At 43.1% G+C, this 15,173-nt stretch overlaps 3 protein-coding genes across 4 annotated transcripts; 1 reads left to right on the forward strand and 2 right to left on the reverse strand.

Annotated features, from left to right (window-relative positions):
* Positions 1–3,321: 3,321 nt before the first annotated feature.
* LOC308672721 (carbohydrate sulfotransferase 5-like) lies at positions 3,322–6,290 on the reverse strand. The gene is made up of 2 exons (XM_081335838.1): positions 6,236–6,290; positions 3,322–5,219 (listed from the first exon to the last, which is right to left on the reverse strand). Exon 2 carries the CDS (start codon positions 5,039–5,041, stop codon positions 3,857–3,859), a length of 1,185 nt encoding a protein of 394 aa, XP_081191964.1. The 5' UTR covers positions 5,042–5,219; positions 6,236–6,290; the 3' UTR covers positions 3,322–3,856.
* Positions 6,291–6,812: 522 nt separating this feature from the next.
* TMEM231 (transmembrane protein 231) lies at positions 6,813–13,199 on the reverse strand. Its single transcript, XM_081335840.1, has 7 exons — positions 12,935–13,199; positions 12,689–12,855; positions 12,372–12,500; positions 9,369–9,512; positions 8,292–8,373; positions 8,082–8,192; positions 6,813–7,699 (listed from the first exon to the last, which is right to left on the reverse strand). Exons 1-7 carry the CDS (start codon positions 13,071–13,073, stop codon positions 7,524–7,526), a joined length of 948 nt encoding a protein of 315 aa, XP_081191966.1. The 5' UTR covers positions 13,074–13,199; the 3' UTR covers positions 6,813–7,523.
* Positions 13,147–14,913, forward strand: GABARAPL2 (GABA type A receptor associated protein like 2). 2 transcript variants are annotated; one of them, XM_081335846.1, is made up of 4 exons: positions 13,147–13,301; positions 13,387–13,442; positions 13,738–13,910; positions 14,673–14,913. In XM_081335846.1, exons 1-4 carry the CDS (start codon positions 13,268–13,270, stop codon positions 14,761–14,763), a joined length of 354 nt encoding a protein of 117 aa, XP_081191972.1. In that variant the 5' UTR covers positions 13,147–13,267; the 3' UTR covers positions 14,764–14,913. The 2 variants fall into 2 exon arrangements, with proteins under 2 accessions (XP_081191972.1, XP_081191971.1); XM_081335845.1 differs by having other exon boundaries at positions 13,150–13,301; positions 13,735–13,910.
* The last annotated feature ends 260 nt before the right edge of the window (positions 14,914–15,173 follow it).

Below are 15,173 nucleotides of genomic sequence, written 5' to 3' on the forward strand. Positions count from 1 at the left end.
GAGGGCAAGAGAAGAAGGGGACGACAGAGAATGAGGTGGCTGGATGGAGTCACTGAAGCAGGAGGCGTGAGCTTAAATGGACTCCAGAAGACGGTAGAGAACAGGACGGCCTGGAGGAATGTTGTCCATGGGGTTGCGATGGGTCGGACACGACTTCGCAGCTAACAACAACAATAGTTATTGTTCTGTATCGTTATTATTAACATCTTATTATTAACAGGATGACACTGTTTTCCAGCCCACAGAATGGACACAGGAGGAATCCTGCTTCAAAACCCTTAAACCAAATTAAAAAGGCCTATGTACCTTCGATACAGAATAATAATCTTAAAATTCCATTAAAAGGTATTACTTCATTTTGTGCCTCCTGTTCCTTCTTTGACTGCAGGACTCAGACACTCGCTCTAGGACTGCTTACCGAAAAATGTGGCCTCCCTTCCTATATTGCTAGCAACGGAGAACGTGTTGGGTTGCTTGGAAAAGAGCTAGGATGGAAAGCTGAAGCTTGAAAAATAACATTGAAAAATAACATTGAGGAATCTTTCACAAAGTGATCAAGACTGTACATTAAGTCTGTAAACTCAGCAAGAATGGGCAAACTGCTCTGGAATACTCTATATGCGATAAAACTCTTCCCCTGCATTATGGCTGTTGGAAGTTGCTGGTGGAATTCGTGCAGATGTGTTGTATGCCCGTGAGAATCCCTTCGGTTCCCCAAAGAAATTTTATATTGGGCTGTAATTATAATTCCATTTTGGCTAAACAACCCTTCAGTAATATAAACAACCCCCTCTGTTCAAGCAGGTTCCACCACCTTTTCTCTAAATTAAAACCAATCGTCCATCTTCAGCACCAGCTAGAATTAAGTGCATGTTAGTCATTTTAGCCACCATCATCTCTACTTCTAACCCCCTTTTCTTCCCGTGAACCTCTTGGGTGTTTTTTAAGACTTTTCCATCTGCCAACTCCATATTTGCCACTCCTCCGCTCCCCACCTCCTCTTCCTCTCCAATCTAAATTATTTTTTATTCCCAGCTCCTTACCAGCAAAACCTAGCAGAGAGGTAGTACAGAGAGATTACTAAGCATCTGAGAGCTTTCGGTTTGCCAATGCTGCCGTTATAGATGTCTGGAGGATGGCTCTCGTCTTCCACGTACAGTTTCGCATCACTGGGGGGTCCTAAATGGGCTGAAGAATCGCCCTGGAGGGGCGACCAGCAAGAAGGGGCTTTTGCAGAAACGCGGGGGAGCCGCAACCCACCCGTTAGTGCATGCATTCCCTTCGAACCAGAGGACGAAAGACCGACCATAGCAACGTGGCCGGTTACTAGGCTGCAGACAGCCAAAGTCACACTTACCACCAGGCAACATTAAAGCAGCGTGGAAGAGACTGGGTAAGATTCCTCTCTTATACCCTAATCTTCTTTCCACCTAAATGAGCTGCTAAGTACTGTCCCCCCTGTGGAGAGGGAGGGGGGGAGTTTAACCCTCCCTTCAAATTAGTGGTGGCTAAGCTGTGTTTTTAAAAAAAAAATGTTGAAAAAATGATTTGGACCTCAACTAGAACTTTATAATTTGTGGACTAAAAGCTTTGGACAACCTACTCCTTAGTTCCTACTTTTATTTAAAAATCTGGCTCTGCTCTTCTAAAATAGAAGAAAGAAATTGGAAAGAAATTAACAGACAGTTCCCTAAAAGAAAAGAATTTTCCAAGCACTTGGGGGACACTCAGCGGCTAAGCCTAAAATTGCAACCTGACATTCTAAAAATAAGACTAACCTTGAATACCAGATGTGAAACTCCACCATGGAATAAATACAAAAACAAATCTATGCTATGATGAAAACAACCTACCAAACTTATCAGTTCCTTTCTACAGCCGGTGATGAAATAAGAGCTTTTTGGAAAAAACTAGAAAGTGTCTTGGAGAAGCAAACTCAATTACTTGTGACTACAACTAATAATTTATCGGGACAGAACTTAACAGAAGAAACTGAACAATCAAATACACTGACAGAAGAATTAATTACTCAACAAGCACAGACATTTGAAGAGCAAAATGAGAAAGAAATGGAAGAAAAAATATACAGTCCAGACAATTATATCAAGAGGTGAAAATAATGAGAAGATTTGGTGTTTTTATTACACCCCGCAACCCTTCAAAAATGGAGAGTGGAGGGTCACTTCAATACGATACGATAACACAAGAATTCTTTGATGACCCTGAAGCAAAGAAGCGAAAAATGATATGGCAAAGAAAAAAGCAAGAATAAGATTGAAAAAGATTGGACGTATTTAAGAGGCTTGAAACGGAAAATACTAAAATAGACAGGATTGTATTTGGGCTATAAGAGATTGTTTTGATGAGTAAATAAAAATACTGACTGGCTAATTTAAAAAATCTAGATGTATGAATATTAACAGTTAAATTGAAATATTGAGCTGTTTAAATGAAATTGATTAAGATATATATATATGTTAAGAATGATACAATCTAATTAATATACTTGGATGTAGCGATATGAAAGGATGTATTAAATTTTAAGATAGAAGAAATTTTGGCTAATTTTCAATATGTGGAAATTATAATGAAAATAAGAATATTATATTGTATTATTAACTTGTTGATATGGAAATAAGATATATAAGAAGTGTACTTATATTACCAGGTATTGGAGAGAATTGTGTAAAGGGAATGGAGATCACCCAGAAATATAAAAATGAGAAACTTCAAACGTTTAACTTTAATATCAATGCAAAATTAAAGCTGGAAAAATATATAAGGAGTTTTGATGTTTTAAAGATGGAATGTTAAAATATAAAATATACAAAAGTATGGACAAATGTTAGAAAACTACTAAATAACTGATGGATAATAATAAGTATATTAATTTAGATGAGATAATATGTATTTAAGGAAAAAAGAAGAAATACTGGTCACAATAAATTGGAGATTTGTAATAATATGTATTTGTATGAAATGGAACTATTGTAACTCAGACACCACGTTGTTTTTCAAAGATACTATTGTAACATTGGAAAATCAATAAAAAACTTATGAAAAAAGAGATTACTAGGTATCTACCTAGATATATGAGAAACTAAACACGCATATTTTTGCATATAATCTGTGGTGTCTACCCTATTTATTATGCTAGCATATAACATAAATTGCACACATTTGCAATATTCATCTGCCCAGTGTTGGATACTGCTACTTTCAATATGATAAAAATATTCCCAAGAATATTGATTTCCAACTATATTGCAAAAAATAATTACATTTTCTATGTAATTTTCATTAGGAACTAATCCTCACTATTACAGATAATCAGGGATGCCCATATTCAAAAAAATAGGAGTATAATAAAAGCAGAGACAAATTTAGAGCTGTGGCATGTTGGGGTACACAGATAAAGGAGATACAGGTTGTAAAAATATGCAATGAAATAAATCCTTGCAGTCACTGGATTTCTATTCCTGTTGTTCCCTGGGGCATGTGGAAGTTTGAGTGCATTAACATTTCGGAGCGACAAATTTCCCACCCCTCCAACCAACCATTTTCCTTTTCAGTAATATTGCAGTCCTGCACATGAAAGAGAACTTAGAAAAACAAAAAGCAAGAAGGGATTCTGTAGCATATCAAAATTATACCCACATGCAGGTGAAAAATAATTCCTTGCAATGTTGCCTTATAAAGCTAGTCTGGAAGTTATCCATTATTATTAATTTGAAAAAAACAGAAGGCATGCAGTTCCTTGGTTTGATAAAATGAAGTTCTAAGAGAAATTACCACATGTACTGAAACCAACAAATCTTTTCAAGTTATATGACAAATGTACAAGGGAATATTTGATCTAGTTTTCATGAAACAATGCCCAGCGAAACTGAGTTCTCCGATGTGGCAGTATTAGATCTAAAGAGAAATCTTTCTGCTCTTTCTCAGAATTTACAAATTGATAACCAAGTATATTTAAAGCACCTCTACAAACTTCTTGCACTTTTTGGACTTTCTGAAATGAAAGAACATTTCTCCATGCCTGGGAAACATTGAGCGCATCTCGAGACGTGATTTGGAAAGCTTCTCTCTTTTTACTCGGTCCTTGTCCATGTGTAATATTATAGATCCAATTTTCAAGTTTCTGGGTCAAAAGAAGATCTGTAAATGTATACATTGCAGTAATTTCCATTAAAGGATCTCGCACAATGTCTTCAAATCGGATCAATAAATAACGATCTTTTAAAAATAATGGAGGCTTCTGACTAGCTGTTTCATAGATCTGAATGTGGCTTCTACAAATCTCCTGCAGGACTTTAAAGCCAGTGTTATACACTCTGCTGCTATTTATACCCAGAATTATTCCATTGTCACGGGCAAGGGCTTTGACAGATTGTTCCCGAGATTTCAGGACAGCCCTGGGGTCACGGACCAGGTGAATGATTTTGAGGTTCAGGGAGGGGTCAGCAAGGAGTGGGTAGAGCACTTTGAGGTCAAAGAAACGGACTTCCTTTAGGACAACATGGCTGTAGGTCTTGCAGGCCTCTTCCACTTTACTAAAAGGATACTTGCCACAGAGAGTTTTGCAAGCACTTTCACCAGTAATATCAGACCGTTGGAAGAATTCACAAGCAGGCATTGTGCATAATGCCCGGCTCACAGCCCACTGGAACAGATCAGACAAGTTTCTGTTTCTCTTCCAGGGCATGTAGGCATCGAACACCGACATGTCACACTTGAAGACAGACCGGACGAGATCCCGCACAGCCATGTGCAAGACCTTGGCGCTGTTTTGGTACATGGTTGCCCACACATGCCAGGCTGGCTCCATCAGATAGAAGACATTAGGGTGCTGACTGAAGAGTTGCCCCACAAAGGAAGAGCCTGATCTCCAAGAGGAAAGAATGAGGATGTGCACCTGGGCAGGTTTTTCCATAGACCGGGGAATGAAGCCACTTTGTTGAATATATAGAAAGACTAGAAATCCTGTCTGGATTGCCAATATAATTGCAATTGTGGCATTGGAAACGCGAAGCCTCAGCATCCTGGGTGAAGCTGAGTACGACTGGAATGATGGAGAGAAGGTGATCACCACTTTTTAAAGCATCAGTTTGACAGAATTATGCTTTAGCAGTTTTACAAATTACACATTGGGGGTGAATAAATGAACTGTATGGAGAATCCCAGATTACTGCATCGTAGATCCACAATGATGAGAAAAGCTAAAAGAAATATATATAGGTTGTTAATAAACAGGTTAGATAAGAATTCTGCTATTCCAATTTATATGCATTATTTACTAGTATCTTTTCCTCTACCCGGCCTTAAAACTCACATGGACAGAATTCAGCCTCTCTCTCATATTACAGCAGTGAACAAACTTAAGAGTTTGGGTTTCAGATTTCCTTTAACTCTCATAAAGCAAGTAAAATACAGAAGCAAAATAATTGCTGTTTAGGTACAAGAAGATTTTTAAAGGAAGATGATTTTTCTTTGTGTACAAGGTTTTTAAATACGTAAGAGCGCCGTGGTGGCGCGTGGTTAGAATTCAGTATTGCAAGCTAACTCTGCTCACATCGTCAGGAATTTGATTCCTTCGATCCTGACCGGCTCAAGGTTGACTCAGTCTTCCGTCATTCCGAGGTCGGTAAAATAAGGACCCAGACTGCTGGGGACAATATGCTGACTCTGTAAACCGCTTAGACTGGGGGCTGTGAAGCGGTATATAAGTCTAAGTGCTATTGCTAAGTGCTATTGGGGAAAAGTCTTCAGAGAGTTCTTGAGCAAAAACATCTCCACAACTATTTTTGATGGGAAGGGGCTCCTTTTAGCTGCCGCCGAAGGTTTGGGATTCGGAGGCCGGCCCCGCCCGCCTATGACATTTAGCCTAAAATCGCAGAGCGGAGAGGGGATGGATTCCGAGCTTGCAACAGCGCAGCTGAGTAGAGTTGTGTCGGCCAACGCCAAGGTCCGGATGCGGACGCTCTTCCCGGTCCCTACTCAGACGCTCGGCGAGCCACTCGGCACCCGCGTCGAGGCTTGCACAGCGCCCGGTACTGCAGGCGCGATTGTCCGCCAGCTGATGGATGGATACCCGCGGGGAAGAAGCTCCGCGTCCCCGTCGGAGGAAGAGGGCGCGCCTCGACCGTCGCTTATCCCGACACCTGGAACTGCAGCCTCCTCTTTTCCAGACGCTACACGCACCCGGTACCAGCCCCTCCCCATCCAGGCCCCTAACCTCAGTATGTGCCGGCGGGCGTCTAAAGAGGTCGCGGCTAGTTGGAGGAGACAGGAAGGTGAGGCTGCGGCGCCGGCTCCGCATACAATGAGCGGCATTCAGACGTGGCCGTTCCTCTACGGCTGCGGGGGGGGGGGATGCTTGGGCGGGGGGCGTCAGCGAGGGAGGCGCCAATCAGGGACTGGCCCTATGGAAGATGGAGGCGGGTGGGCCGCTTCTTCCCTCCCGGAGGGAGCTGCAGTGCCTAATGGACAGGTTCCATCCCTCCAGCCCCACCGTAACCGGCCAACCCACAGCAGTGAACCTCTCCGTGCTGGAGTTAAAGCAGCGGGGCTACCAGAACCTACTAGGCCAGCAGTTCTCCATGACGAGAAGCAGCATTTTGCCCTAGAGTCTGTTGAGAAAAGGAAGCCTCCCACCACCCACCCCGCCTTAAATCCATAAAAGCAGCTTCACCAGGTGGGAGAAGCTCTGCTTTTCTCTTCATTGCTGAGGTTTGCAAGGAATGGGGAAGTTTGGCAAAAGTGGAAAGATGATCTTGAGCCAATTTATTTAACCTTAGTCCAATTACATTTATGTTTTAATAAACTGCTAGTCACATCAACTTGCAGCAAGTTGAAATGTTTTGCTATATAGGGCTGAAAAGTTTTCACATGAAAATGTCTTTCAAATTTATATAAAAGAGGGTCTGCTCCAAGAAGGAGTGCACCCATTTGGAACTTGCTTCTGAGTAACCCTTTTCTTTGCCAATAATTTCCCCCCCCTACCCATCTATCATTGGACTTGCACGCCATGTGAAAGAACCCAAGCTTTCTGGGACAATAATAGCTTCTGACTGATGATGGCCCTTATTCCCTTGATTTTCACCTTGGGATTTTGCAAACACAGAGAAAAAAGAACAAAGGCATTCTTTATTTCAGTATTCTTGCAGAGAAAATCTGTCTTTTCAAAGAATGGAGTTCTCTTTTTGTTTCTGTAGTTAACTCCTTCTAGAGGACTTTGCCATCAACACTGGGATTCAGTTATGTACTTACAGACAGTAAAACTCATTTGTATAACTTCCATCAAAAGGTTTTTCTTGCCACTTATTATGGCTGATATGCATCTGATAGACCATAATAACAAACAGATTTCTGAAAATAGGACAGTAAAGAAAATCTACACTGAGAACCCACCAATAAACTTTGAAAAATAATGTATGAACCCAACCTGTGGAAAGCCTCATCTTCCAAATGCAAAAGCAATGGAGGCCACTGAGAGCAAAGTTCTTTCTCCTCTGCAGGCCTGGTCAGGATTTGTGCTCTTTATAGGACAACAGTGGGGGAAGCAGAGACACCGGCACTACGTTCAGCACTTGATTTCGAAGAAGGAAGATTTTTATTCTTTCAAAAATCCACAAAAATATCAGGAGGATGCTAATGTACTGCATCCAGGCAAACTTCATCATCTCCCAGAAGCCTGGCTGATATGTGCTAAAAGTCAAGGACTATTTAGAATCTGAAGCATCTTCATACAAAGGCAAGGATGTGCACCTCCGATTCTTTTGGCTAGTCATGTGAACTGGGAAGCATCCCACCTCCCCCCAAGAGTAGCCAGGGACAGTCAAGAAATGAGAATCTCCAAGATCTCCTTTTCCCCGGGGCAACATAAAATGCACCATAACACTTTTAAGCTTTTTTTTTTAAATGCTAGAAACATTCTTTAGAGATACATCCTGTTTGAGTTTCATGGCATTTTTCTTACAGTTGCCTAATGTTAGCCAGCCATAGTTGTATCAGTTGTTGAGGCCAAGTGCCATAAACCCATCATTCAAAAAACCAAAACCATCACCAACTGGTAGCCAAAGGATATACAATCAATTCCATTGGATAATGGATGAAGGCCCGGATCACAAATGGTTGATCTGATGATCTTCCAGTCACCCAAATGGGACCAGGACCAGACAAAACTGTTGTAACTGTAAAGGAAATAATTATAATTAATATTAAGCCAAATGATCTAAGAAAGACAAAAATGTTTTGCGTACAAAAACCTAAAACATTCTGTGAAAACTCACCATTCCTCTTGTGATATGTTTCAACAATGTTCACAAAATCATAGTCTTGTGCAAAAGGACTTGTACTATTGATCACAGATACCTGTCATAGTGAAGAGAATTTTGCATCGGACACAGGATCTTACTAACTGCTAACTTATATCAGAATTTATGATAAATACTTTTAGGCATATACTAAATGATATGATACCAAATAGGTTTCCATCTTGGATTAGCTTGTATTCTTGTAATACTCTACTGGGTAAAAAGAAGACTTGGTTTCATATAAACACAAAACCTTTCATAATTGCTCAGATTTTCTAAATTGCCAACTGACCAAATATACACTGACAATGTTCATAAAATCAAATACTTTGAAAGGATTTATTATATATATTTTCCTTTTAACTAAGGTATTTTTTAAGATAAATGCATGGTTTATTGGATTTTAAAACACAAGATAATTATTCTGTATAAGAAAAATCCAAAAAGCAACACTTGTCATGTAATCAATTTAATATTATCAAACTCTTATCTTGGAACTTTAATGAATAAGCAAAAACAAGATTATATGTAGATGCAAATATATGCATCCAAATAACATTTTTTTAAGGAGAGATTTTATATATTTTTATGGGTTTGCTTTTTAATGTTGCATATAACACTACTTTTTTCTACAGTTTTTTATCTTTAAAATTAACATTTTAAAAAAGGAAAGCTGAAGTAAGATTGTAATCATAGTTTCACTCAGCTACTGCTTCAGTCTCAATTGTGATCACTAAACAAGGACTACCTGTACATCAGCATAGCTTTTTATTATCAATAAACATTTTGAAAAAATGTTCACAAATCTCAGTTCACAAATTCAATCAGGATCACAGCTTATGCTGTTACTTGCCTCCCAATGACCTTTATTTTCTGACATCTCCTTAGATTTTATAGGATTTTCAAACTTGCTGAATACTTAGCAACACAAATTTCCTAAGCAGAGTCCACTGCATATAGTATATGACTTCAGTCAAAGCAGTTGCAGAAGAAAAAACAGGCAAAGGATAACACAACCAACTGAAGAAATTGAGGTGGGGAAGGACAACTCACATTATATCTACTATCCAGCCCAGTATGGTGAAGAGGCTGCTTCTGATGAAGTTTGAGATCTCCATTTACAAACACCTGTGATCCTGGCACAGGGCTAAAAGACTGCAAAAAAGCCATGCTCTGCATCACAAAAGTGGACATTCTCTGGAATGAGAGCAGCAAATAAATCAGAAAGATGGGGAGAGAATTGTTACACTACAATCTCAGCATCATATCAGAAAAAGTAGGATTATAATTACTGAGAAATATAGAATCTAGCACTTAAATCAAGCAGCAATAGAATTCCCAAAGATTTAAAGAACCTGAAAAAATAGAAGTGGTTGCAATTTTTAAATTTGTTGTGTAAGAATATTTTAAAAAATGTACAATCCACAACAAATAACATTTCTATTTCAATACTAATCACAAGACATAAACTCAACATAGAAGATAAATAGAACTGCACATTTCCTCAGAAACAGCAATTAAATATATTGTGTATACCACACCCACTACTGCATTATACATAGGAAGCACTCTAAATATGATTGCCTTTTAAACCATCCCAATTGGCACCAATCAATAAAGTTCCATTTATCTATCCTACTTTTTCTACCATTCAATTTAATTACATGAAAGAGTTCCTGTATTCTGCAAAAAAATGCTCCCGTTTTTCCTAGGTTATGCAGTTTCCTATATTTAAAATTACACAGAAGAACTATACAAAATGAGCTTAATGTCCCTGATAATCACAATGAGGTGGTCACTGACCTCGAGCCAGCCATCCTAGAATGTGAAGTGAAGTGGGCCTTAGAAAAGCTGAGCAACAACAAAGCTAGTGGAGGTGACAGTATTCCAGCTGAGCTATTCAAAATCTTAAAAGACGATGCAGTAAAAGTGCTACACTCAATTTGCCAGCAAATTTGGAAAACTCAACAGTGGCCACAGGATTGGAAAAGATCAGTTTACATTCCAATTTCAAAGAAAGGCAGTGCCAAAGAATGTTCAAACTACCGCACCATTGCACTCATTTCTCATGCTAGTAAAGTTATGCTTAAAATCCTACAAGCTAGACTCCAGCAGTATGTGGATCGAGAACTACCAAAAGTACAGGCAGGATTTCGAAGAGGCAGAGGAAATAGAGATCAAATTGCCAACATACGCTGGATCATGGAGAAAGCTAGGGAGTTCCAGAAAAACATCTACTTCTGCTTCATTGACTATGCTAAAGCCTTTGATTGTGTGGATCATAACAAACTGTGGCAAGTTCTTAAAGAGATGGGCGTACCAGACCATCTTATTTGTCTCTTGAGAAACCTATATGTGGGTCAAGAAGCAACAGTGAGAACTGGACACGGAACCACTGATTGGTTCGAAATTGGGAAAGGAGTCCGGCAAGGATGTATACTGTCGCCCTGCCTATTTAACTTATATGCAGAGCACATCATGAGAAAGGCAGGGTTAGAGGAATCAATAGTTGGAATTAAGATTGCCGGAAGAAATATCAACAACCTAAGATATGCAGATGATACCACTCTAATGGCAGAAAGTGAAGAAGAACTAAAGAGCCTCTTGTTGAGGGTGAAGAAGGAGAATGCAAAACTTGGGTTGAAACTTAACATTAAGAAAACCAAGATCATGGCATCCGGCCCTCTCAATTCCTGGCAAATAGATGGGGAAGAAATGGAGGTAGTGACAGATTTTATTTTCTTGGGCTCCAAGATCACCGCAGACGGAGACTGCAGCCAAGAAATTAAAAGACGCTTGCTCCTAGGGAGGAAAGCCATGGCAAATCTAGACTGCACACTAAAAAGCAGAGACGTCACCCTGCCAACAAAAGTGCGTATAGTCAAGGCCATGGTCTTTCCAGTTGCAATGTATGGCTGTGAAAGTTGGACCATAACAAAGGCTGAGCGCCAAAGAATGGAGGCCTTTGAACTATGGTGCTGGAGAAGACTCCTCCCTTGGACTGCAAGGCGATCAAACTGGTCAGTCCTAGAGGAGATCAACCCTGACTGCTCTTTAGAAGGCCAGATCCTGAAGCTAAAACTCAAATACTTTGGCCACCTAATGAGAAGGAAGGACTCGCTGGAGAAGAGCCTAATGCTGGGAAAGATTGAGGGCAAGAGAAGAAGGGGACGACAGAGAATGAGGTGGCTGGATGGAGTCACTGAAGCAGTAGGCGTGAGCTTAAAAGGACTCCAGAAGATGGTAGAGGACAGGAAGGCCTGGAGGAACGTTGTCCATAGGGTCGCGATGGGTCAGACACGACTTCGCAGCTAACGACAACAACAAATATTTAGTGTTTTCTGAAACTGAGTATCCTGAGCACTGTAACTAAGCTCCCTGCTCAGTTTTTCTCCAGACCTGTAACTTACAATATTTATTTATATCCTGCCATTATTATTTTTATAAATAACTCCAGGCAACGAACACAGACAATACTCCTTCCTCCTCTATTTTCCCCACAACAAATATCCTGTTAGCTACGTTGGGCTGAGACAGTGGCTGGCCCAAAGTCACCCAGTCAGCTTTTTTGTGCCTATGCAGGACTAGAATTCAGGGTCTCCTGGCTTCTAGCCTTCACCATTAGACCAAACTGGCTCTGCTTTATCACTCTGCTTTACAGGAGAGAAATGATAATTAGCTATCCAGAGCTTCTGATAATCGACAATACTGTATATCAATACATGTTTCTAAAAGTAGATTCATTTTAGGTGTGCAACAGGTTCCTTTTCAGTCTTCCTCTCAGCAGCAGAATATTTATCTGGGCAAAATTAAGGGGTATGGCCTGACCTTCTGCTTGAACACTAGTTTTTCTGCCCAGGTTTTGCATTAAATCTCAGTCTCTGCTGAAGCTAAATGCCTGGAGCTCTCACCTAATGGGACAGAAATGCTGTTCTGCTTCAAACAAAAACCAGGGATAGGCAGCAGTGTTAACCACTAAACGACCAATGCAAGCCAGTTGTCCTATCGAAAGGGCTGCTGGGGAGACTCTCCCCGCTGCCACCGGAGGACACTCACGTGCAACTCGTAGGAGAAAGTCAGCAGGAGCTGAATCCCCACGACTCGTTCAGAGGGGAGCAGCGGAAGCTCCAGCTGAAAACGAAGCTGGTCCATTACTCCATCCTGGTTAGAGTCTTCTTCCCGAGCCTGGAACACAGAAGGAACGTTGGGAGGCCACCGTGGCGCCTTCCGGACAGATGCAGCTTAAACGAAGTTCGAGCTAGGCACCCTGGACGGTGGCCCGTTGCCAGGCAACGACGGGGAGCCCGACCCTGGCCAAGAGCGCGTTCCCGCGGGGGGATCGGTCCCCGCCGCGACGGCCACCCCCGCCGTACCGAGACGAGCGGGACGCGCAGCCGGCCGCCCAGCAGGCGATTGCAGGCGGTGAAGGAGCTCCAGCCCACCGGCCCTCCGCCGCCCTCCGTCAGCGCGGCCAGGAGCACCTCGTGCCGGAAGCGGACGCGGGGCTGCTCGGCGTAGCTGCTCCGCGAGCGCCAGAAGCCTGCGGGGAGACCGAGAGCGAGTGAGACGGGGCGGGCGAGCGGCAGTCCCGCCCGGGGCGCTCCATCCGCCGAACCCACCGTGGCTCCGGTAGGCCACCAGCAGGGGCGGCACGTAGGTGAGCGCGCCCAGCAGCAGCAGCCCCAGCGCCGCCAGGGAGCACAGCCGGACCCGCCCGCGTCGCCCGTCGCCGCCCGCCGCCACTTCCAGCCAGGCCATGCCGCCGCGCGTCTCCACAGCGACGGGCGCGCCGCCCTGCCAGCCAATCGCCGCGGCGGAGGGCGCGCCCGCGGAGCGTCGGCGGAAGTCCCGCCCCCGGTGCGCAGAGGGGCTGTTGCGGCTGCCGAAGAGCTGCTGGAGGACGACAGGCCCGACCCGCCCGCCCGCCCGCCCGCCCGCCGGACCGCCCGACCATGAAGTGGATGTTCAAGGAGGACCACGCGCTGGGTAAGCGGGCCGCGCCGCGGGGTGGGCGGGCGAGCGAGCGAGCGGGCCGGGCCGCCTGACGCGGCTCTCCTCGCCTTCTCCGCAGAGCATCGGTGCGTGGAGTCCGCCAAGATCCGGGCCAAGTACCCAGACCGCGTCCCGGTGAGTCGGCGGAACGGGAAGCGGGCTTAGCTCGAGCGCGGGGGCCGCCCGGGGGCCGCTCGAGGCGGCCTGGGGTGCCCGAGGCGGGCGGAGGTGGCGGCCTTGTCATTTCCTCCCGGCAGCGGCTCTGGGGCGGCTCTGCGAGGACCGGCAGGCCCTTCTTTCCCAGGGAACGGGAGGCGCCGCGCCCCTCCCCCGCCGGATCGTAGCTAGAAAGAGCGACGCGTGACGGGGCTGAAAGGGGGGGCGGAGGGAGGGGGCCCGGCCGAGATAAATTTCTTCCGTCTCGAAGCAGGTGATAGTCGAAAAGGTCTCTGGATCCCAGATTGTGGACATCGACAAGAGGAAGTACCTGGTTCCCTCGGATATAACCGTGGCTCAGTTCATGTGGATCATCAGGAAGCGGATCCAGTTGCCCTCCGAGAAGGCCATATTTCTCTTTGTAGACAAGACTGTCCCGCAGTCTAGGTGAGGGGCGGGCGGGGGCGTCGTATGTAGTAACAGGACAAAAATCAGCCTTTCATTTCTGTGCCTATAAAACCTTGAATAGCAGATGTAGCCACTTTCTAAAGAACAGATTTCTTCTCTCAGTTAGGTAGGGCTAACACTTCCTAGATGATATTCATGTTAAATTTTATTAATTATTTCCCAGTAATTAACCCTGTTTGGTTCTGTTGTTTTGATGTCCCTATTCCATGCTTATCATGGAGACTCGACTATTAGCTCTACTCAAGCTCTAGTGGCATAAGATTGTGGGAGCCAAAACATCAGGGTGGGATGTGCACCACTTCCCAATCCTTGTACTTGAAAATCAGATTAAGGTTAGGGGTTAATTTAAGGAAACTGGTATCAAGTTTCCATTTTTGTTCTACTGCACTATTTAATCCACTATAGAGGACCTTGTATTCTCTGTTACTCCCCCTTTTTTTTTTTTACTTTGCACCAAAATACAAAAAAGCTATCTCAAACTGCTCTCTATGGTTTCTCTCTAGCCAGAGACAATTGAGAAGACTGTGTATTTCTTGTGGAAAATAGCTTAAACCTCTTTATTTAATGGATTTGTTTAATAAGGTATCCAAATTCATACATTCAGAACTCATCAGGCAGAAAAGCTTAGTCTGCAGGGTTACTCACTCCTTCCTCTCACCCACCCACCCACCCAGTGTTTTTGGATTTGCACATTCTCCTTTTGTCGGTATGTGATGGTGTTCTTGCTGCTTTTTCTTACAGTTTAACCATGGGACAGCTTTATGAGAAGGAGAAAGATGAGGATGGCTTCTTGTACGTGGCTTACAGTGGAGAAAACACCTTTGGTTTCTGATTTCATCTCCATCCTGCTGCTTTGTAAATAGCCTCTTGTTCTTCATCATGACCCTGAGGGGCGTTTTTCATTTGCCACTGGGTTGATTTAATATATTGATAGATTTTTGTTTGTTAGCTTAGTAATTTATAAAATTTTATTTTTCCATTACACGTGTAACCATAGCTGTAAATTCCATTTCATCCTTTCCGCTGGGACATATTTAGTGGCATTATCCAAATACGGATGCAACCATAGATAAAGAATTAATGATGGGAGAAGGATTTTGAAATTAAATATTAGCATAATAATTACAGTTTCATAGAAATGGCAGTTTCTGTAATATCCTAAGGATGCTGATATCTTGGATAGCGTGTTGCTTTTATTGAATTTTGCTTAAGAAAGCAAATAAAGTTAACGTCACAAAAATT

The sequence above is a fragment of the Vipera berus genome (genome assembly GCF_964194415.1).
Source record: "Vipera berus genome assembly, chromosome: 10".
NCBI classification, from domain to species: Eukaryota; Metazoa; Chordata; class Lepidosauria; order Squamata; family Viperidae; genus Vipera; species Vipera berus.

Excerpts from the sequence above, each read along its gene's own strand:
- TMEM231 (XM_081335840.1), bottom strand. The coding sequence starts at position 13,073 with ATGGCCTGGCTGGAAGTGGCGGCGGGCGGCGACGGGCGACGCGGGCGG. Across the intron at positions 12,856-12,934 it reads GGTGGCCTACCGGAGCCACG|GCTTCTGGCGCTCGCGGAGC; the intron begins GTGGGTTCGGCG and ends GTCTCCCCGCAG. Across the intron at positions 8,374-9,368 it reads GGCTGGATAGTAGATATAAT|GTATCTGTGATCAATAGTAC; the intron begins GTGAGTTGTCCT and ends TCACTATGACAG.
- GABARAPL2 (XM_081335845.1), top strand. The coding sequence starts at position 13,268 with ATGAAGTGGATGTTCAAGGAGGACCACGCGCTGG. Across the intron at positions 13,443-13,734 it reads AGTACCCAGACCGCGTCCCG|CAGGTGATAGTCGAAAAGGT; the intron begins GTGAGTCGGCGG and ends TCCGTCTCGAAG. Across the intron at positions 13,911-14,672 it reads AAGACTGTCCCGCAGTCTAG|TTTAACCATGGGACAGCTTT; the intron begins GTGAGGGGCGGG and ends TTTTTCTTACAG.
- LOC308672721 (XM_081335838.1), bottom strand. The coding sequence starts at position 5,041 with ATGCTGAGGCTTCGCGTTTCCAATGCCACAATTGCAATTATATTGGCA.